General features: G+C 40.4%; 1 protein-coding gene and 1 long non-coding RNA gene across 2 annotated transcripts; one reads left to right on the top strand and one right to left on the bottom strand.

The window, feature by feature from the left end:
- Positions 1-396: 396 nt before the first annotated feature.
- On the bottom strand, positions 397-4,468 carry LOC123999721. Its single transcript, XR_006832505.1, has 3 exons — positions 4,324-4,468; positions 4,096-4,216; positions 397-2,156 (listed from the first exon to the last, which is right to left on the bottom strand). It is a non-coding gene; the product is annotated as an uncharacterized LOC123999721 (long non-coding RNA).
- LOC123999720 (lipopolysaccharide-induced tumor necrosis factor-alpha factor homolog) lies at positions 4,038-23,321 on the top strand. Its single transcript, XM_046305739.1, has 5 exons — positions 4,038-4,170; positions 17,020-17,216; positions 18,502-18,570; positions 20,871-21,015; positions 21,210-23,321. Exons 2-5 carry the CDS (start codon positions 17,036-17,038, stop codon positions 21,313-21,315), a joined length of 501 nt encoding a protein of 166 aa, XP_046161695.1. The 5' UTR covers positions 4,038-4,170; positions 17,020-17,035; the 3' UTR covers positions 21,316-23,321.
- The last annotated feature ends 1,022 nt before the right edge of the window (positions 23,322-24,343 follow it).

Below are 24,343 nucleotides of genomic sequence, written 5' to 3'. Positions count from 1 at the left end.
GGGATTCTCCTGAAAGCTTATGACGGAACAGTCAGCCAAAACTGCTTCGAAATACAATCAATTTTTCAAACACAATCATTATTTTTATGAATAATGATTGGTCACGGTCGTCTTGGTTATTTGATGCGTGACATTTAACATTACATTTACATTTAAGTCATTTAGCAGACGCTCTTATCCAGAGCGACTTACAAATTGGTGCATTCACCTTATGACATCCAGTGGAACAGTCACTTTACAATAGTGCATCTAAATCTTAAAGGGGGGGGGGTGAGAGGGATTACTTATCCTATCCTAGGTATTCCTTAAAGAGGTGGGGTTTCAGGTGTCAGCTGCGTGAAATAGTCTTATTTGATTCATCAAATTAGTGTTATTTGATGTGTTCATTTTAACACACAAGACCTGATGGAAACATCTACTTTACGCAGGTCTGCTCTATCCAGCCTGTAATGATTTCCATGTTCAGCTCTAGGTTTCCATGTTCAGCTCTAGGTTTCCATGTTCAGCTCTAGGTTTCCATGTTCAGCTCTAGGTTTCCATGTTCAGCTCTAGGTTTCCATGTTCAGCTCTAGGTTTCCATGTTCAGCTCTAGGTTTTCATGTTCAGCTCTAGGTTTCCATGTTCAGCTCTAGGTTTCCATGTTCAGCTCTAGGTTTCCATGTTCAGCTCTAGGTTTCCATGTTCAGCTCTAGGTTTCCATGCTCAGCTCTAGGTTGAGCAGGTAGTGTGAAGTAGAGCAGGCCAGACTCTAGTGGATGACATAATTATGCATATTTGAAATGGTCAAAATATGGCATCCTGGTTTATTTGACTTCCGTAGCAATTTACTATCGTCTACTAGGGGCAACGCAAGCACCTATTACCAGCTAGCGGGCCTCGTTACAGATCTACGGCTCAGAGGATGTTGGGTTCAATCCCAGTGCTCGGCACCCATTTTAATATAGAGTTTTAAATGTTTTAGCATATGCCTATTTATTTCTGCAACAACACACTCACTCATCACAAATGTTAAGCAAGCTAGTTACAGTGACTCCTATAGACATGATTGACATCAGGAAAAGAGGGTAGGCTATCAGCTGCTCGTTGATATTGATGATCGATGTAAATCTGCTAGTTAGCTAGCTCAATACTTTTTTTACTGATTGTGATTCATCTTCAATGCTCTTAAATAATAACTTCATCATATAGCCATGATATATGGCTGGCTGGCCATATAGAGAGATGTTTGTGAGGATAGTTTAGTATAGGGTGGTTAGCTGGACTCTAGACTACCTGTGTTCAGTGCTTCATTTGTACCAGAACGCATAAAAACATCCCCTTTATAATAAAGCATTGCATGCATATCAGTGCATTTGCATAGTGGCATAGAGCAGTACAGTAGCGGCGCATACAGAATTTGCACACATAGGGAACAATTTTATTAGCATCGGGTCCGGGAGAAAATGGGCCTTCTTATTACCACATTTGATGCAATTATATGTCCTTTTACATGGGTGGGTATAATTTGGGGAACGTTCCAACAGGAATCTGTTCCAAAAACTTTGTAAATAACAAGGATGCCAACAAACAACGCATACACAGTTGTATAGCGGCAGAACAGGATACCGGGTAGGGAGTGGGCAATTTGATGTTTTTCCACTCACCAGGTGTATTCCGAAAAATGTCTGTCCTCACTCTGGTAGCCTATGGACAAACATTCAGAATAAGCTACGTGGTGAGTTGATCATGCTACTTTGTATTCATTGTTTGTTGGCATCCTTGTTATTAACAACGGTTTGGGAATAGATTCCTGTTGGAACGTTCCACAAATTATACCCACCCCTTTTACATGACTGGAGGCTGAGCAAAATCTTTTTTTCAGCACAAATGATGGAAATGACAGGCTACTTTGACACTGACAAACTGAGAATCGAAGTTCAATAAAAACAACCTTGTCTTGAATCAATCAATAGCTCAGGCCTCGGTCTGTGGAGACACACATATGAGGAGGACATTATAGTCCTAAAAAATCTTTCCAGTATCACTGACTCAGATGCTCAGATCACTCTCTGGTGATGGCAGGTGAGCTCATTCCAAAAGCATATCGCTCCTGTCCACAGCTCGTCCACAGCTCGTCCACAGCTCGTTCACAGCTCGTCCACAGCTCGTCTCATAGACTAGAAGTAAAATAACAAATGTAAATCCAGGACACTGAAATGAGTATATGTTACATTTGGTATGGTTAAATGGTTAAATAAGACAGAAGGTCCCACAACAACACCTGTTCATTTTGGACTTCTAACCACTTTTAAACTTTGTTTTAGCTACAGAAGTGTATCATTGGATTGATAAATATCTGTGCACGTGCCTAACAGAAAGGGTAGTCATTTTTCACATGTAATACACAGCAATGGGAAGTTTCCATACAAGTTGAGTAGTAGCAAAAAAATACAGGAAATTCAATGAGCAGCCCAACCCTAAATTTGACCTATGCACATCAATAGCAGTACCAGGTCCAGTAAGCTGAGTTTGCGGTAAAAGCCCTGTGCAATATCTCACATTTAAGGTTAGGCTGTTCATTAGATGTTTGTTTTTCATGTTTTTCTCCTATTTCCATGCCATGGGATCATGTTAGATTGTGTTGAAGGGAATGAAATGAACTCTTTTTGGAAAAAACAAATCATGGGGAAGAGCCCCCTAGGCCAGAACCCCCCCCTAACCCACCCCCCACATCTCCAATCAAAGTTATTCCCCTGTCTGTCACCATGTGCTGTGCCTAATGTTCATAATGTGGAGTCAGCGGCAGCGTAGCCTAGTGGTTAGAGCATTGCACTAGTAACCGGAAGGTTGCGAGTTCAAACCCCCGAGCTGTCGTTCTGCCCCTGAACAGGCAGTAAACCCACTGTTCCCAGGCTGTCATTGAAAATAAGAATTTGTTCTTAACTGACTTGCCTGGTTAAATAAAGGTAAAATTAAAAAAAATTAAATACACAGTCAGAGAATCCAAATATGAACAGATGCATGTTTTCCATTGTGTGCTGCTATTTTGTCCAGGTCTATCTTGTCAAACAGGTTTCTAGTCTCAATGTGACTAAACTGGTCAAATAAAGGTAAAAAGTGAGAGAGACCAGGCACTATTAAATCAGATTCACCATCCAGGAAGTTCAAATTACAACAGGTTGTGGAAATATTCATTTTACACTCATTTGTTTCTAGAAGTAATATCTAGAATATGTCCAATATTTCTCAGACCTCTCATAGTAAATTAATTGGCTATTGATCAGCTGTTTTCTTGATGTTTCCACTCCTTCTCACAGTAAGATTTTTCCCCTATTGACTAAAATAGGTGGTGCGTTTTTATAACTATTTAATATAAACGATTAATGAATAATTAACTGTATTATAATTTTATTATCCACCCTTTATGTAAGGATGACAATCCTTTAAATTGTTGATATTTCCATCTATTCTTACAATTATGTCATATAGACTATAGTCCATGATATTTCATGCCCAGTGTTAACTGTAGGATTAAGCTATGAGCACACGGAACCCTTTGTAAATAGCACCCTAAACAATGCATGCGTTGGTGTGTGACCACTGAAAGGTTGAGGTCAGGCATCACATGAGTTTGTGAAGGGCGGGGATTCTCCTGAAAGCTAATGACGGAACAGTCAGCCCAAACTGCTTCGAAATACAATCCATTTTTCAAACACAATCATTATTTTTATGAATGTCTTACTCCCTCTCTCTCCTCTGTTTCCATTTCTCTCTCTCAATCTCTCTCCCCCTCCCATCGTGCCCTCCCTCTCTCTTCATCTGTTTCTCTTTCACTGAAACAGTATTGGAGCAGGTTCTTTTGTTTGCATGTTATTGTGGAACTCTTTCCTTCAACATACATTGGTATTTCAACACTTTCCTTTGATTGCAACCGCTTGAACAGCATCACAAAACACAGCAGGTCCCAATGCTAACGTAAGGTCAGAGTTTCAACAGTTACACATTTTCCCGTAATATCAGAAACTGTAGGAGGTCTTGGGAAGTTTGCTTTTACTCCTCCCTCTCATACACTCTCCTCCTCCCACCAATTATTCTTCGTTCTTAAATCAAAGGTACCTCAGTCTTTCTTTTCTCCCAGGACCGGATAGTTCCAGGCCATCAGCCCAGTCGTTCACCCCAGGAATCCTTCAGGTATTTGGGCCAGGGATTCGAGATTCTCCCTTTAGGAGACCATGGACTGGGGGGATAAGGAGGAGAGGAGTATTACGCTCTGCAGTATGCGACGCCGTTCAGGTCACGGTCGTCTTGGTTATTTGACGCGTGAAATAGTCTTATTTGATTTACCAAATAGTGTTATTTGATGTGTTCATTTTGACACACAAGACCTGAACTGCCTTTCATACTGTAGTAGAGGTTTGGGGTTAAGAGCTAGCCTAAAGCCTGGAATACAGACCGTCACTTGTAAATGTTTGTCGTCTAATTCATCTTGTATGGAGCCTACACATGTAGGATCTTAATTTGATCACCCTCTTGCTGGAGAACTTAAATGTTTGTAATTTCCACTTTGAAAAGTATCAACCCATACAAAACGTCCATGTAATTATAATCTACATAATAGTTCACATTTCCTGTTGCAGCAGGATATTTTCCCTGCTGTAGCAAACTGGTCAAATTAAAATCCAACATCTGTATTTTATCCTGTTTTCTACAGCAGTATTTGTGTTATAGGAGAGATTTATGTTGGTCTGTCCTCTGTTAAATAGTATTATTATGAGAAGAGAGGAGAAGATGTTAAAATTACTGTGTTAGTTACAGTTAGTTGTGAGGAAATCCTTGTTAGGGTGTGGCACTACTTGTGTATTTACTCTGAGTAGGAGCCAACTCAGGGTAGAGTGCACAGGAGGTTGGTGGCACCTTAATTGGGGAGGATGGCTCGTGGTAATGGCTGGAGCGGAATGAGTGTAATGGTATAAAAACAAAATATCAAACACAAGGTTTTACATGTGTTGGATGCCATTCCATTCACTCCGTTCCAGACATTATTATGAGCCGTCCTCCCGTCAGCAGCCTCCACTGGTAGAGTTTAAACACTGACACACAACCTCATACACACTATGTTTACTGTATAGACTCAACTTAATATAGCTTGAATATACAGTTACAGTAAGAAATTTCATACTATAGAAAAACACAACCATACTAACAGCTTTACTGTACAATACAGATACACTACTTCAGAATGCAGATGTATTATTCACTACAATACAGATACACTACTTCAGAATGCAGATGTATTATTCACTACAATACAGATACACTACTTCAGAATGCAGATGTATTATTCACTACAATAAAGATACACTACTTCAGAATACAGATACACTACTTCAGAATACAGATACACTACTTCAGAATACAGATACACTACTTCAGAATGCAGATACACTACTTCAGAATGCAGATACACTACTTCAGAATGCAGATGTATTATTCACTACAATACAGATGTATTATTCACTACAATACAGATGCACTACTTCAGAATTCAGATGTATTATTCACTACAATACAGATGCACTACTTCAGAATGCAGATGTATTATTCACTACAATACAGATTCACTACTTCAGAATTCAGATGTATTATTCACTACAATACAGATACACTACTTCAGAATGCAGATGTGTCATTCACTACAATACAGATGTGTTATTCACTACAATACAGATGCACTACTTCAGAATGCAGATGTATTATTCACTACAATACAGATGTTATTCACTACGATACAGATTCACTACTTCAGAATGCAGATGTATTATTCACTACAATACAGATGTTATTCACTACAATACAGATGTTATTCACTACAATACAGATGTTATTCACTACAATACAGATTCACTACTTCAGAATGCAGATGTATTATTCACTACAATACAGATTCACTACTTCAGAATGCAGATGTATTATTCACTACAATACAGATTCACTACTTCAGAATGCAGATGTATTATTCACTACAATACAGATGTGTTATTCACTACAATACAGATGCACTACTTCAGAATGCAGATGTATTATTCACTACAATACAGATGTGTTATTCACTACAATACAGATGCACTACTTCAGAATGCAGATGTATTATTCACTACAATACAGATGTTATTCACTACAATACAGATGTATCATTCACTACAATACAGATTCACTACTTCAGAATGCAGATGTATCATTCACTACAATACAGATACACTACTTCGTCCAAGTACACCATTTAGATCATGTGAAAGCTTTAGTAGGCTATCCAGAGGCTTTATCAAATCAATAAGAGGAGAGATAGAGGGAAACAGGGGGAGTCCACTGTCTCAAGGCAACATTTACAACATTACTCCTTCTTAATGGGTTTATACAGCAGCCAGATAACATATAGCTTGCCTCAATTTCCAAGCTTACTTATAAGCTGAGTGATGAATGAGATTTGGGAGTATTAACATATAGCAGGGTTTCTTTATCTTGGTTCTGGGGACCAACAGAGGTGCACATATTTGTTCTTGCCCATCACTAACACCACCTGATTCAGCCATTAAAATGCTTGATATTAAGTTGATTTGTTTAAACAGGTGGGTTAGTAATGACCTTATAGTAGTACAGACTAATGAGCAGTGGCAGTTCTAGGTTGTATGGCTCCCTGGGCGAACCCCACCTTCAGGTTAGTCGGGCTAATTTAAGGTAGTATGTACATGAATGTATAGTTTAAGTGACTATGCATATATGATAAAAAGAGAGTAGCAGCAGTGTAAAAGAGGGGATGGCGGGGCACAATGCAAATAGTCTAGGTAGCCATTTGATTACATGTTCAGGAGTCTTATGGCTTGGGGGTAAAAGCTGTTGAGAAGCCTTTTAGTCCTAGACTGGCGCTCCGGTTCCTCTTGCCAGGCGGAAGTAGAGAGAACAGCCTATGGCTCGGGTCTTTGACAATGTTTAGGGCCTTCCTCTGAGACCGCCTGATGTAGAGGTCCTGGATGGCAGGCAGCTTAGCCCTAGTGATGAACTGAGCCGTACGCACTACCCTCTGTAGTGCCTTGCGGACGGAGGCCGAGCAGGTGCCGTACCAGGCAGTGATGCAACCAGTCAAGATGCTCTCGATGTTGCAGCTGTAGAACCTTTTGAGGTTCTGAGGACCCATGTCAAATCTTTTGAGGGATAGGTTGTTATTCTGGCACCACCTGGCCAGGTCTCTGACCTTCTCACTTTCGGCTGTCTCATCGTTGTCGGTGATCAGGCCTACCACTGTTATGTCGTCTGCAAACTTAATGATGGTGTTGGAGTCGTGCCTGGCCATGCAGTCGTGGGTGAACAGGGAGTACAGGAGGGGACTGAGCATGCACCCCTGAGGGGCTCCAGTGTTGGGGATCAGTGTGGCAAATGTGTTGCTACCTACTCTTACCACCTGGGGGCGGCCCGTCAGGAAGTCCAGGATCCAGTTGCAGAGGGAGATGTTTAGTCCCAGGATCCTTAGCTTAGTGATGAGCTTTGAGGGTACTATGGTGTTGAACACCATAGTACAGCTGTAATCAATGAATAGCATTTTCACATAGGTGTTCCTTTTGTCCAGGTGGGAAAGGGCAGTGTGAAGTGCAATAGAGATTGCATCATCTGTGGATCTGTTGGGTGGTATGAAAATTGGAGTGCGTCTATGGTTTCTGGGATGATTGTGTTGATGTGAGCAATTACCAGCCTTTCAATGCACTTCATGGCTATGGACATGAATGCTCGGGTCTGTAGTCATTTAGGCAAGTTGCCTTAGTGTTCTTGGGAACAGGGACTATGGTGGTCTCCTTGAAACATGTTGGTATGACAGACTCAATCAGGGATATGTTGAAAATGTCAGTGAAGACACCTGCCAGTTGGTCAGCACATGCTCGGGTACACGTCCTGGTAATCAGTTTGAATGTTGACCTGCTTAAAGGTCTTACTCGCGTCGGCTACGGAGAGCATGATCACACAGTCGTCCGGAACATCTAATGCTCTCATGCATGCCTCAGTGTTGCTTGCCTCGACGCGAGCGTAGAAGTGATTTAGCTCATCTGGTAGGCTCATGTCACTGCGCAGCTCACAGCTGTGCTTCCCTTTGTAGTCTGTAATAGTTTGCAAGCCCTGCCACATAAGACGAGCATCAGAGCTGGTGTAGTATGACTCAATGTTAGCCCTGTATTGGCACTTTGCCTGTTTGATGGTTCGTCTGAGGGCATGGCTGAGGGCATGGCAGGATTTCTTATACGCTTCTTGTTAGAGTCCCGTACCTTGAAAGCGGCAGCTCTACCCTTTAGCTCAGTGCGGGACTTTGGGGATGACGTCCTCGATGCACTTATTGATAAAGCCAGTGACTGATGTGGTGTACTCCTCCATGCCATTGGAAGAATCCTGGAACATGTTCCAGTCTGTGATAGCAAAACAGTCTATAGTTTAGCATCTGCTTCATATGACCACTTTTTATAGACCGAGTCACTGGTGCTTCCTGCTTGATTTTTGCTTGTAAGAAGAAATCGGGGGGGATAGAATTGTGGTTAGATTTACCAAATGGAGGGTGAGGGAGAGCTTTGTACGTGTCTCTGTGTGTGGAGTACATGTGATCTAGAGTTATTTTCCCTCTGGTTGCACATTTAACATGTTGATAGAAATGAGGTAAAACTGATTTAAGTTTTCCTGCATTAAAGTCCCCAGCCACCAGGAGTGCCGCCTCTGAGTGAGCAGTTTCCTGTTTGCTTATTTCCTTATACAGCTGACTGAGTGCAGTCTTAGTGCTGGCATCTGTCTGTGGTGGTAAATAAACAGCCACGAAAAGTATAGATGGCAAATAGTGTCTTACTGTGTCTTACAAATAGTGTGCTATTCTAGCTTACAAATAGTGTGCAACGTATATCCCGCTAGCTGAATATCCATGTCATCATTCAGTCACGATTCCATGAATCATAAGATGATAACATTTTTGATGTCCCGTTGTTAGGATATTGATGGTCGTACCTCGTCTAATTTATTGTCCAATGATTGTACGTTGGCAAGTAATATTGACGGTAGCGGAAGCTTTCCCACTCGCCTTCTGTGGATCCTTACGAGGCACCCTGCCCTGTGACCTCTGTACCTGCATCTCTTTCTCTTGACAATAACGGGGATGTTGACCTTGTCGGGTGTTTGAAGAATGTCCTCTGCGTCCTGCTTGTTGACGAAAAAAAATTTGTTTAGTTGTCTAATCTGAGGTGAGTGATCGCTGTCCTGATATCCAGAAGCTATTTTCTGCATTAAGATACGGTGACAGAACATTATGTACAAAATAAGTTACAAATAACGCAAAAGAGAACCACATAGCGCAATTGGTTAGGTGCTCGTAAAACTGCTGCCATTTACTCTGTGCCATTTTTTTAGATGACGGACAATGGTCGCATCTGTTTCTCTCCATGCTTTGAGTTAAGTCTCTTCTGGGACCCCCTTAACAACCCCAATGTGTTATTGTCTGAAGTGTTTCATTGGTTAGACCAGATAATAGGGAACTAGCTCACATTTCAGTTCCACAATTCAAGATCCCCAGTCTAGAAAAGTACAAGAGAAGTTTTTGTGAAATCTGTGACATTTATCACCACTCAACAACGCCATAAGACTGTTTGTCCACTGAGCTAAAGCCTGGGTTTCAAAGACAGATGGTCATAGGATAGTCACATGCTATTGAGAGATGAGGAAAAACATAGTTTTCCACTTCCTCCTTAGTATTCTACAGCAATTGACCCCATTGTTTCACATTCACTTTTTCTTTTAAGAGAAATGATAGAATAAGAGTTTTGTAGGAGTAGCTATAGGTAAACAAACACATGCTTTTTGTGAGAAGTTGTCATGGCAACCCACGGGAAGTGTGGTAGGAAGAACAAGGAGATGGAAATAAGTACGGTAGGTATAAAGAAACTCTGACCAGGTGCTTAATACAACATCATAATATAATGCAACACAACAACATAACATTGTGACAATAACAAGGAAAGCCAAAGTGCCTAAGCTTGGGCCTAAAGTAAGCTCTAAGAGATCATACAAAATATTTTCTCAGGACTCTTTGTTGAAGATGTAAAACATTTATGTTGATCTGATGCGTATGGGGAAGTGAATCCAGATGCAGAACTGGAAGTATTTGTAAAATAATGTATGCAAATGGTTGATGTGCAAGAAATCAACTGTGAGAACTGTAGAGCCCCTGGAAATCAACTGGAATCCAGATGCAGAACTGGAAGTATTTGTAAAATAATGTATGCAAATGGTTGATGTGCAAGAAATCAACTGTGAGAACTGTAGAGCCCCCTGAATTGATGTGTAAGAAATCAACTGTGAGAACTGTAGAGCCCCCTGAATTGTTGATGTGTAAGAAATCAACTGTGAGAACTGTAGAGCCCCTGAATTGATGATGCATTGTTCAAAGACGTGATTCTAAAGAGCTGCTCAGATTATTGGTTGACATACTGTCAATTGAGAAATGTTGTGACTAAGCCTAACAAAAATAATAAATTATATTACCAAACCAAGATAAATGACATAAAACACAATGGAAAAATACTTTGGAGTACCTAAACTGATAACATGTGCTGAACCCAATTAATCTCCATTGTTCATTGAAGTTGATGGGTCATTTACAACAAAACCTTTTGGTGTTGCCATCATTTCAATGACTCTCACTAGTGAAGTGGAAAATCTCAGAAGGGAAATGACAACACTGAACAGGGAACTGTCATATTTTTGTATAAAATATCTAATAATGAAATGGGAGGGTTATTGTTTTGAATTTGGTCAAGTTGGTGTGGGAGATGTGGAAAAACTACTGTTATCCATCACTAATGATAAACCACCAGGTAAAGACAATCTTGATGGGAAACTATTGAGAATGGTAGCAGACTGGATTGTCACCACTATCTGCTATATCTTTAACCAAAGCCTACAGGAGTGTGTCCACAGGTGTGGAAGGAAGTTACATGAATTCCATTTCCTAAAAATAGTTAAACACCCTTCGCTGGCTCTAACAGCCGCCCAATCAGTTTGCTGCCTGTTCTTAGTAAACTGATGGAGAGAATTGTGTTTAACCAAATACAATGCTGTTTTTCAGAGTTAACTACTGATTTTCAGCATGTATATAGAGAAGGGCACTCAACTTGTACTGCACTGACTTGGGGGACAGGTGATTGGTTAAAATAGATTGATTATAATAGTTGGAGCTGTAGTGTTAGATTTCAATGCAGCTTATCATGTTATTGATCATAAATTGGTATTGAAAAACTCACTTGCTTTGGCTTTACATCACCTGCCATCACATTGTTGGAGAGTTATTTATCCAATAGAACCCAATGAAAACTTTTCTAACATCAGACATGTACAATGTGATGTCCCTCTGGGCAGTTGCCTTGGGCCATCACTTTTCTCTATTTTTACCAATTAATTGCTACTGGTCTTACACAAAGCTAGAATGACTGTATGTGGATGATTATACACTATGTCAGCACCCAAAGCCAGGGAGCTCACTGAAAGTCTAAATAAGGATATCAGAATGTGATTAATAATAAACTGTACTAGTTGTTAAGGCTCTGGTCTCATCTTGATTACTGTCCGTTAATATGGTCAAGTTCAGAAAAGACCTAGCAAAGCTATAGCTGGCTGAAAGCATAGCAGCACACCTTGCCCTTAACTGCACACATACCTAACATCAACCAAATGCATTCCAGTCTTTCCTGGTTAAGGGGTGGATGAGAGATGAACTGCTTCTTAGTTTTTATTTGACTTCATAATTATTTGACTTTATAATTTTTTTCCTTAAATGAATAATCTAATCTCTGCTCAGGCAGTAGCAGTCAGCCAGCGAGGCCATCTAAAGTTATGTGGTCCCTATACAGTACTGTCTTTACTAATACTATTTAGCTACCCTGCCTATGTAGAGTGCCTTCCGAAAGTATTCAGTCCGCTTTACTTTTTCCACATTTTGTTATGTTACAGCCTTATTCTAAAATGTATAAAATTGTTTTCTCATCAATCTACACATAATACTCCATGACAAAGCAAAAACATTTTTTTAATGTTTGATAATTTATTAAAAATAGAAAACTGAAATATCACATTAACATAAGTATTCAGACCCTTTACTCAGTACTTTGTTGAAGTGCCTTTGGCAGCGACTACAGCATTGAGTCTTCTTGGGTATGACGCTACAAGCATGGCACACCTGTATTTGGAATTTCTCCCATTTCTCTCTGCAGATCCTCTCAAGCTCTGTCAGGTTGGATGGGGAGCGTCACTGCACACCTATTTTCAGGTCTCCCAGAGATGTTCGATCGGGTTGAAGTCTGGGCTCTGGCTGGGCCACTCAAGGACATTCAGAGACTTGTCCTGAAGCCACTCCTGCATTGTCTTGGCTGTGTGCTTAGGGTCATTGTTCTGTTGGAAGGTGAACCTTTGCCCCGGTCTGAGGTCCTGAGCGCTCTTCAGCAGGTTTTCATTAAGGATCTCTCTGTACTTTTCTCTGTTCATCTTTCCCTCAATCCTGACTATTCTCCCAGTCCCTGCAGCTGACAAACATCCCCACAGCATGATTCTGCCAACACCATGATTCACCATACGGATGGTGTCAAGTTTCCTCCAGACATGACGCTTGGCATTCAGGCCAAAGAGTTCAATCTTGGATTCATCAGACCAGAGAATCTTATTTCTCATGGTCTGGTAGTCTTTAGGTGCCTTTTGGCAAACCCCAAGTTGGCTGTCATGTGCCTTTTGCTGAGGGGCTTCCGTCTGGCAACTATACCATAAAGGCCAGATTGGTGGAGTGCTGCAGAGATGGTTGTCCTTCTGGAAGTTTCTCCCATCTCCACAGAGGAACTCTGTGAGCTCCCTAAGCAAGGCCCTTCTCCCTGGATTGCTCAGTTTGGCCGGGCGGCCAGTTCTAGGAGGAGTCTTGGTGTTTCTACAGCTGCATTGCTTGCTGTTTGGGGTTTTAGGCTGGGTTTCTGTACAGCACTTTGAGATATCAACTGATGTACGAAGGGCTATATAAATCGATTTGATTTGTTTCCAAACTTCTTCAATTTAAAAATGATGGGGGCCACTGTGTTCTTGGGGACCTTCAATGCTGCAGAACATGTTTGGTACCTGTCCGCAGATCTGTGTCTCAACAAGCCATGAATTCCTTCGAAGTCATGGCTTGGTTTTTGCTCTGACATGCAATATCAACTGTGGGTCCTTATATAGACAGGTGTGTGCCTTTCCAAATAATGTCCAAACAATTCAATTTACCACAGGTGGACTCTAATCAAGTTGTAGAAACATCTCAAGAATGATCAATGGAAACAGGATGAACCTGAGCTCAATTTTGAGTCTCATAGCAAAGGGTCTGAATACCTATGTAAATAAGTTGTTTCTGTTTTTTATTTTGAATAAATTTGCAAACATAAAAAATAAAAATGTTTTCGCTTTGTCATTATGATGTATTGTGCGTAGATTTCTGAGGAATAACACTTTAAAGTAACAAAATGTTGAGAAAGGGGTCTGAATAGTTTCTGAAGGCATTATATGCTGCAGAGCTGTTTGACATCAATCATTTTACTCGTTTGTCAAAGTAGATAAGGTATACTTTTTCACAAACTGTCTCTGTCCCTGTCGTACATTCCTCATTGATGTGGTCTGTGTGCATCAAACCTAAATTAGCAGGCTTAAAAGAGTATCCATCCAGAGATCTGTATACAATGATGATGCCTTAACAATGAGTATTTTTTTTCCCAAAGCCAGTAAGGCAGGTGAAAGGTTTAGGTCCAAAATAAGCCCATAGAAACTCACTTGGCTTATTTTGGACAGATTTTGGCGAGAGTGAAACCTCTTGCTTCGTCTCTTCCTCTCTGATCTGTCTTTGAGCTAAAAAAAAAAACTGCCGCAATTATGATCATTGCAGTTACCACATTTCTGCACTGTATTACTTTGAATATTTGCTTAAAAAAACTCCCTTCAGCCCAGCATCCCACATGATTCTTAACTTGATTTCTCTTGTTAATTATTTAATTTCTCTCTAGAGAAATGACGTGTTCGGCTCACAAAATAATAACTAAATTGAACCAACTTCGGTCAATTAGTTGTTTAACTAATGATTAGTTATTAAAAAATAAAATATGTTGGTTAATCACTCAGCAAACCTACAGGACATGCCACCAGGGGTCTCTTCACAGTCCCCAAGTCCAACATGAATTCACGACAACGCACAGTATTATTCAGAGCCATGATCGATCCATCTCCAATTACTAAAGCAAAAAGCTAAATACCTTTTTTAAAACAGATGAAAAAACAAATGGAACGGTAGGGACTGTATGTGGACACGCGCACACACAGACGCACTCTAACACGCACACATGCACACACAGACGCACTCTAACACGCACACAAACACATGCACACACAGACGCACTCTAACACGCACACAAACGCATGCACACACAGACGCACTCTAACACGCACACAAACGCATGCACACACAGACGCACTCTAACACATGCACACACAGACGCACTCTAACACATGCACACACAGACGCACTCTAACACGCACACACAGACGCACTCTAACACGCACACAAACACATGCACACACAGACGCACTCCAACACACACAACATTTTTTAGTTGCATTGTTTGCATTATGCTTTAGTTGTTTGTATTTTAAAATTTGTATCACTGTCCTTGTCAAACCAATACATTTTGGATATAAAAATAATCTTTATGGAACAAAACTAACATTTATTGTGTAACTGGGAGTCTCGTGAGTGCAAACATCCGAAGATCATCGGATGATCTTAAGCGATTCATTTTATTGCTTTTCTTGCTTTTCTGACTTTTGTGACCAATCTACTTTGCTGTTTAATGTTTTGTCTGCCGAGAGAGCTGTCCTAACATAAACACTTGGATAGCTTTCGCTGTAAAGGTTTTTTGAAATCTTACACGCCAGTTGGATTAACAAGCTAAGCTGTGTTTTGGTAAATTGTACATGTGATTTCATGAAAATTAAATATTTTTAGTTATTTAATTTGAATTTGGCCCTCTGCAATTCAGCGGATAGTGACACATGATCCCGCTAAAGGGATGGGTGTGCCAAGATTTTTAAGGTCTTGATGGTTGCTAGGCAGTGGTCATTACTACTATCGTCCTTTCTGAACTTTGCGAGACATGCCACTTCATCCATCTTCGCAAAGCCCACCACCATATGCACTGTTTCTTAATAACCACAACTGGATGGATCCATCAAGAATTACTTTGGGAATGAATATCACTGAATGACCAAAATATTTGAATAAAAGTAGGCTAATGCAATTGAAGGCATCAAATTGTTGCTTACTGAAACTCCCAAAGTCATCCAATTGTTATAATACATTTTATTGAAGCAATAGCCTGCTGCGTGTGGCCAACAACTTCAGTGCCGTTTCGGGTTTCTCTGAGACAAGTGGGAACTGGTCTTAATAATTCAATTAATGTCAGATTTATTTCCTTTTCACTGAGGCTCCGTTTGGATATTGGTTATAGGCCACAGCTAGGTTGTAGAAATGTTAGCTACGTTGAGGTGAGTACTGCTCATGATCATCTTGTCAAGTTGGCTAATTTATTGCCCATGATCAGAACATTTTGCCAACATGTGAATGTAGCTTAACAAATAGAGTATTTTCCTCTTCAGTCGCTTAGTAGCCGAGACCTACTACTGACAAAAAACCTTTGACTTGTCTTAATCAATGTGATTTTGTTTCACTGAATCTCTGTGTGTATATTTGGTTCATTCTCTGGCTGGGCAAATAAGTGAAGGTGGTATAGCTTATCTATTTGTTTTCTTATCTATCTGATCTTTAATTACTTGTTACTTTTATTCCTTATTGTTATCTGTATTTTTTTAAACTGTATTGTTGGTTAGGGGCTCGTAAGTAAGCATTTCTCTGTAAGGTTGTATTCGGTGCATGTGACTAATACTATTTGATTTGATTATCACTGATCAGAACCATTTGGCATGCAATAATGTAGCCTAAAATAAGTGCATGATTTTGCTCGATCACGTATAGACAACTCCAAAAACCTGCAGAGGTTGAAAAAGAGATGAAATGTGGATATATGACAGTGGTTCCACATGTTCCAGTGATGGAAAAATATTATTTGTATTTTATTCCGTTATATTCCATTATATTCTTAGCCTACCATAACATATATATATAGTGTTGTTGACAGTGGTCAGGGTAAGTATGTTTAACAAACAAAATGACTTTTGATTTCATGTAGCCTATAGGCTCAAAATAAATGATTTTTATTAGTCTTATAATGTTTCATAGGACTTCTTAAAAACATTGTCAGATTTATTTTTATTTACTTTTTACCCCTTTTCTCCCCGATTTCGTGGTATCCCATTAGTAGTTACAGTATTTTCTCATTGCTGCAACTCTCGTACAGACTTGGGAGGCGAAGGTCGAGAGCCCTGCATCCTCCGAAACACAACCCAACCAAGCCGCACTGCTTCTTGACACAATGCCCACTTAACCCGGAAGCCAGCCGCACCAATGTGTCGGAGGAAACACCGTACACCTGGCGACCATGTCAGTGTGCACTGTGGCCGGTCCCCCACAGGAGTCACTAGTGCACAAAGGGACAAGGACATCCCTGCCAGTCAAACCCTCCCCTAATCCAGACGACGGTGGCTAATTGTACATTCGCCACCCCATGGGTCTCCCGGTCTCAGCCGGCTGCGACAGAGCCTGGTCTCAAACCCAGGATCTCTAGTGGCACAGCTAGCACTGCGATGCAGTGCCTTAGACCACTGCACCACTCAGGGGGCCCAGACAGATTTTTTTCTTTCTGTAGGGTATCAGTGTGTCAGTGGTTTTTTTTTTTTTACTATTCATGTTTTTGTTTTATTGTGGACCCCAGGAAGAGTAGCTGATGCTTCTGCAAAAGCTAATGGGGATACAAATAAATAAACACAACACAACAGTTTCCCTCATTGCAGGTAGAGATCAGTCGAGATGGAGAAAGGTTATCCCGGGGATGGTACTTCCGCCCCTCACCCAGAACCTCCCATGAACTATGGGGGGATAGCCACGGGCCAGGGCCCCCAGCCAGGCTTGTACCCCCAGCCCCCAGGCGGATACCCTGCCTCCCCTGTTCCTCCACAACCAGGGTTCCAGCCTGGTCCCTACCAGGGAGGTGAGTGTCTACTGGTTCATATTGTACTTTAGAAGGCTGGATTTACTGTATATTCTGTGTGTGAGAACCAAGGATTTTCACATGAGTTTTTGTAGCAAAAAAATACCTCTTAGAATGTTTTTCTTCTTCGCCATTATCAACTCCATCTTAAAGACGACAGGACACACAACAAACTCTTCTAAAATACACATGTGGGTCTATGGAGATGAACTGAACGTTCTCTGCCTCTTGTGGCAACTACTGTAGATATGATACAATCAGCCCAAGCCAAGTGAGAACACACAACAACAACAGCTTGGTTGGTGGTTGTGTCTGTCTGTCCTGCTCTTTGGCTACACTGGTGGAGAATGGAGGCATTGGAAAGTACCCTATTTCTTCAGTTCTCCCAAACTATTCAAGCACTTATAAAGTATGAACATACTGTTTCAAAAGTTCTGTGTTCTTTCCCCTCCTTTGAATCATATTGATTGTGTTGTGGATTACAGCACAGCAAACACATCTCCTTCAAGTACTATTTTGCAACACCACTTTGGAAACACTCCCCTTCAATGTCAATAATGTGTGGTGCCAGATATGTGTGGAAAAACAGTCAAACACCTACGCACACAATAAACCCTGACCATTATATGTAGCTATGCACATTCTAGTAATTTATCACAGTACATGCTCTTATCCAGACATATGTAAACAAGCTCTTATCAAGGGAAGAAAATGGGGTGGTACCCATTGGAACTGGAAATGGGGTGGAACCCATTGGAACTGGAAATGGGGTGGAACCCATTGGAACTGGAAATGGGGTGGTACCCATTGGAACTGGAAATGGGGTGGTACCCATTGGAACTGGAAATGGGGTGGTACCCATTGGAACTGGAAATGGGGTGGAACCCATTGGAACTGGAAATGGGGTGGTACCCATTGGAACTGAAAATGAATTTAACTGGGGGTGAATTTTGTTGATGATATGGTGCAACTATCTGAATCAGTTTGCCCCCAGTCCCCCCTTTGTGGGTTAACCCAGTTAAAATGATAGTTCAGCAATGTTACATATTTAGAACATGTTTTTCCTTACCTTGAAAGGAGTCTGAGCAAAGCAACCTTCAGACTGCTTTCCAGGTAAGAAAACATCTAAAAGGCAAACCGCTATGTAAAACTGTAAAACTCCCTTTAATCAAGTCCATTTCCACCACTAGGTACAATCTTATTCCACAGTACGTGGTGGTATAGTAATAACATGTTCATTGCATTGTGACCACATTGTGATTGGGATCTTACTCTCCTATTCAAGGTCCCCAAGCAGGTGTGTACACACCTCCACCACAGTACACCTCTGGACCAGGTGGACAGGGGCCAGTCGGTGAGTTGATACTTCCACCACACACAGAGTGATGTACAGCTAAACTTGTGGGGACACAAAATTCAGTCCCATTAAAAATCCTATTTTCCCTAACCCCTAACCTTAACCCCAAACGTAACCCTAGCTATTAACCCTGACCCTAAAACTAACCCTAGCGCCTAACCCTAAACCTAATTCTTACCCTAACACTAATTCTAACATGAACACTAAAACCCCCTTGTGACCTGAATAGAATTATTGCCCCGGAATTGACCCAAACTGCCCCCTCCAACAATGGCTGTACATAGTTCAGACTGAAACAGTATCGTTTTGTCCGGTTGCCCGCCACAGCGCATTCATATGAAAATGTGAACATATTCAGTCTCTCTGTGTGGGCAGTCTGAACTGTATCCAAAGCTGCTCTGAGAAACCAGGGGATATGAAGTTACATAATGTCTCAGTCAGAGCTGCTCTGAGAAACCAGGGGATATGAAGTTACATAATGTCTCAGTCAGAGCTGCTCTGAGAAACCAGGGGATATGAAGTTACATAATGTCTCAGTCAGAGCTGCTCTGGGGATTTGAAGTTACATAATGTCTCAGTCAGAGCTACTCCAGGAAACCAGGGGATATGAAGTTACAGAATGCAAAGTTCAGAAAGCAAAATCTGTGCATCCATTCATAAGAGAGCCAGTTAATGTTTCCATCCATGTTTTAAAACCAGGGGATATGAAGTTACATAATTTCTCAGTCAACGAGGCTGTCCTCTCAGTCAGACTATCCCAAATGGAACCCTATTCCAGAATAAAGTGGGCCTAATCTGGCCCATTCAAAACAGTTAATGTTTCCATCCATGTTTTGAACTAGGGCCCTGGTCAAAACTAGTGCTTTATAGTGGGCCTATGGGCCCTGGTCAAAACTAGTGCTCTTATAGTGGGCCTATGGGCCCTGGTCAAAACTAGTGCTCTATATAGGGTACAGAGTGCCATTTGAGACAGACTCTCTCACCCATTTGGGTTGTGACCCTTCTCTAACACTGATGTTATTGTGCTGTGCCAGAGAGGTGCCAGCCAATCATGGTTGATTTGATTTGGAGGCACTCTAAAATGTGTAGTAGACTGGTGGGAATGAATGGTCTCTGATGCTGGATCAGCTTTCCTTCCTCAGCTCTCAGGCAGACTCGACTAGCATTGGTCCCAGATGTGCAATCTACAACGCCATTGCTGTAATTGTCACAATGAGCACAAACAGGTCTGCGACCAGGTTAATATTCTACATTAAACTGGTTCAAAGGAAATAACCTCATCTGCTGTGGAGAACTGTTTAGCAGAACAAAACGATGCCTGAGTAAATATTTAGTCTTTAGAAAGGGAAGGTTATTTGATTCTCTTTGGGCTTCTATTCCGGAAGTGCAATACAACTGTGTGTGTGCACGTGCGCATGTGTGTAGAAAGTTTATAAAGCGCAGTTGTACTCAGCAGACCACCAGGTGTCAGCATTGACTTTCACATATTTATTTCTGTCGTTCTAGATAAGGGAAATTTAAGTTGTATTCATGATCCACTAAACAGTTCCTTTTACCTTACTCTTCAATTACGCTACAATCCGTGTCACATCGGTGCCCCTTTTAAAGTTGTAAAGAAGGATGGACGGAAAGCGAGAGAGACAAATGACATGGGAAGAGGCAAGAAAAGAAAGATGGACAGAAGAAGAAAAACATAAAAGATTGAGAAATGTTAGGAAAAATAATAATGAAAAAAATGGAACTTGGTGGGAACTTGGTTACCTTGACTCTCCTTAGTGACCCATGTAATGTCTCCTAACATTGTCTCTCAGTGACCCATGTAATGTCTCCTAACATTGTCTCTCAGTGACCCATGTAATGTCTCCTAACATTGACTCTCCTTAGTGACCCATGTAATGTCTCCTAACATTGTCTCTCAGTGACCCATGTAATGTCTCCTAACCTTGACTCTCTCTGTGACCCATGTAATGTCTCCTAACATTGTCTCTCAGTGACCCATGTAATGTCTCCTAACCTTGTCTCTCTCTGTGACCCATGTAATAATGTCTCCTAACATTGTCTCTCTCCTCAGTGACCCATGTAATAATGTCTCCTAACCTTGTCTCTCAGTGACCCATGTAATGTCTCCTAACCTTGTCTCTCTCAGTGACCCATGTAATAACGTCTCCTAACTTTCTCTAACCTTAGTGACCCATGTAATAATGTCTCCTAACCTTGTGTCTCTCTCTCTTTCTCCTCAGTGACCCTTGTAATAATGTCTCCTAAACTTGTGTGTGTCTCTCTCTCTCTCTCCTTAGTGACCCAGGTAATAATGACTCCTAGCCTGATGGAGGTCGGCGGTTCGACCATGTGTCCCCACTGCCAGCAGCACGTGGTCACCAAGACAGAGACCAACCCTGGCCTGCTCACCTGGCTCATCTGTGGTGGCCTCTTCATTGTTGGGTGAGAGAAATCATTCTGTAATGCTATGCTGTAGTATAGCTGTGTATATGACTGACTGGGGTAGGAAACCCGTGCACCACACAAGTGTTAGCCCTCTCAACTAAAGCCTATAGGCATACCTTTAATTAGTGCATTATGGAATAGGGTACCATTTTGACAGAGAGAATTCATTAACTCCACTGTTTACCCTCTAGGTGCTGGCCATGCTGCGCCATCCCTTTCTGTGTAGACTCCTGTAAAGACGTGAATCACAGCTGTCCCAACTGCAACAATATCATCTACGTCTACAAACGCATTTGATATTAATTTGACTGTACTACCTTTATCTGAAGGACTGGGACATGGCACCTCAATCAAATCAACATTTCTGTAAATGTATGAGGTTCGTATTCACTAGGGCATATGATGTTGGAAAATGTTTTACAACGAAGAAACAAAAACAAATTCTTATTGGACAAGTCCAGATAGTCCCTCCCTTTTTCAGTCCATTTTCTTCCATTTGGTGCCTAATGAATACAACCCAGGGGTAGCCAAAAGGGTTATGTCTATCCTATATAGTCCCTGAGCAGGTGGTGAGCTTCCCTCAGCTCCACAAAATACTACATAATATATGCCATTTAGCAGATGCTTTTATCCATTTTTGTATGGGCTGTCCTAGCGGAAATTCAAACCCACACGTGCCAAGCTCCATCAGGTCCCTGGCCAGACTTGACCCTTGTAGTGACTACCAAAGAGAATCCTGATACCAAAGACTGGTAGTAGCTGCGCTATAGTTGTTTCACTGTAGTTCTGTACTCGTCTGAAGTCCATGAAAGTAAAGGAACTTCTAAACCACTCTACTTATTGTAATATTGTTACATTGAGATGTATATATCACCATCATACTTCTTATTGTAATATTGTTACATTGAGATGTATATATCACCATCACTTCTTATTGTAATATTGTTACATTGAGATGTATAGATCACCATCACTTCTTATTGTAATATTGTTACATTGAGATGTATATATCACCATCACTTCTTATTGTAATATTGTTACATTGAGATGTATATATCACCATCACTTCTTATTGTAATATTGTTACATTGAGATGTATATATCACCATCACTTCTTATTGTAATATTGTTACATTGAGATGTATATATCACCATCACTTCTTATTGTAATATTGTTACATTGAGATGTATATATCACCATCACTTCTTATTGTAATATTGTTACATTGAGATGTATATATCACCATCACTTCTTATTGTAATATTGTTACATTGAGATGTATATATCACCATCATACTTCTTATTGTAATATTGTTACATTGAGATGTATATATCACCATCACTTCTTATTGTAATATTGTTACATTGAGATGTATATATCACCATCACTTCTTATTGTAATATTGTTACATTGAGCTGTATGTATCACCATCACTTCTTATTGTAATATTGTTACATTGAGCTGTATGTATCACCATCACTTCTTATTGTAATATTGTTACATTGAGATGTATATATCACCATCACTTCTTATTGTAATATTGTTACATTGAGATGTATATATCACCATCATACTTCTTATTGTAATATTGTTACATTGAGATGTATATATCACCATCACTTCTTATTGTAATATTGTTACATTGAGATGTATATATCACCATCATACTTCTTATTGTAATATTGTTACATTGAGATGTATATATCACCATCATACTTCTTATTGTAATATTGTTACATTGAGATGTATATATCACCATCACTTCTTATTGTAATATTGTTACATTGAGATGTATATATCACCATCACTACTTATTGTAATATTGTTACATTGAGATGTATATATCACCATCACTTCTTATTGTAATATTGTTACATTGAGATGTATATATCACCATCACTTCTTATTGTAATATTGTTACATTGAGATGTATATATCACCATCATACTTCTTATTGTAATATTGTTACATTGAGATGTATATATCACCATCACTTCTTATTGTAATATTGTTACATTGAGATGTATATATCACCATCACTTCTTATTGTAATATTGTTACATTGAGATGTATATATCACCATCACTTCTTATTGTAATATTGTTACATTGAGATGTTTTGTTATTCCACTCTTGCAGTCGTTCCCTTACCGATCCTGTTCTCTTTTTTTTCCTCTGAACGTTCTACTACTCATTTGTCATAAAAGACCATTGTCAATAATTACAATGGATCTTATGGTTGTCTTTTCACTTCCTGTCTAGTTGCTCTGTAAAGCTCTGATTAAAAGTTGCCTGTATTGAAGAGATGACTCAGCATTTTTTATTATGAACAGATAGGAAGCTTGAGCAGACTGCCAACAGTTATTTGTCATCCATAAACTGACTACTTCAAACCTCACTGGTTTCACAGCTACAGTGTTAGAATTTTATCTCACCAGGGTTGCGTCCCAATTATCTCTCCTTTTTTCCAAGGTGTGTACTTGTTCATTTCTCTTCATGGATTTGAGAGGAAATGACTTGTTCTCTCTCTAGCCCATGGACACAACAGGAAGAATATGTGATTATTGGAACGCTCCAATTCCTGTAAATCTCATTGTATACATTTCCTGCAACAGTCCAACTTTCTGTAACTAACATTTCATCTGTCCAGACCAGTATCACAATTGAGAAATTGTCCCCGTTGGGCTAGGTAGAGGAAGTGGAAATTAAACTGAGACACAGTTGACGTCTGATAGAATACGTGCTCTTCACGAGTTTAAGTGAGTTTTCAAGTTGCAATTCAATGACATACTTGATAAATAACTGAATGCTCCAGTTCAGTGCACACTCTCATGAAAGACAATTGCTCTTCAACAATTAGAAAGGGTCACACAGGGAATGAGGGAGAGATCAATACAGTACGTTAGATGTTGTTTCTAGAAACTCCAGTGTGCTGTTCAAAACACAAGTCCTTTTGTTTGTGCTTTGTTGAACATGCCCGGACATGTACAGTACGGTCATTAATGTTGATGTGTTCACTGGAGCTGACTACCTCATGTTCTACTGCTTGAGTTCCTGCACCTCTTATTAGCCCAACAGTATTGTGGAGGTCCTGCACCTCTTATTAGCTCAACAGTATTGTGGAGGTCCTGCACCTCTTATTAGCCCAACAGTATTGTGGAGGTCCTGCACCTCTTATTAGCTCAACAGTATTGTGGAGGTCCTGCACCTCTTAGCTCAACAGTATTGTGGAGGTCCTGCACATCTTATTAGCTCAACAGTATTGTAGAGTTCCTGCACCTCTTAGCTCAACAGTATTGTGGAGGTCCTGCACATCTTATTAGC

Source organism: Oncorhynchus gorbuscha, linkage group LG16 (assembly GCF_021184085.1).
Source record: "Oncorhynchus gorbuscha isolate QuinsamMale2020 ecotype Even-year linkage group LG16, OgorEven_v1.0, whole genome shotgun sequence".
Classification (NCBI taxonomy): Eukaryota; Metazoa; Chordata; class Actinopteri; order Salmoniformes; family Salmonidae; genus Oncorhynchus; species Oncorhynchus gorbuscha.
The sequence above is the reverse complement of the archived record's forward strand: the minus strand, read 5'-3'. Positions and strand labels throughout refer to the sequence as shown.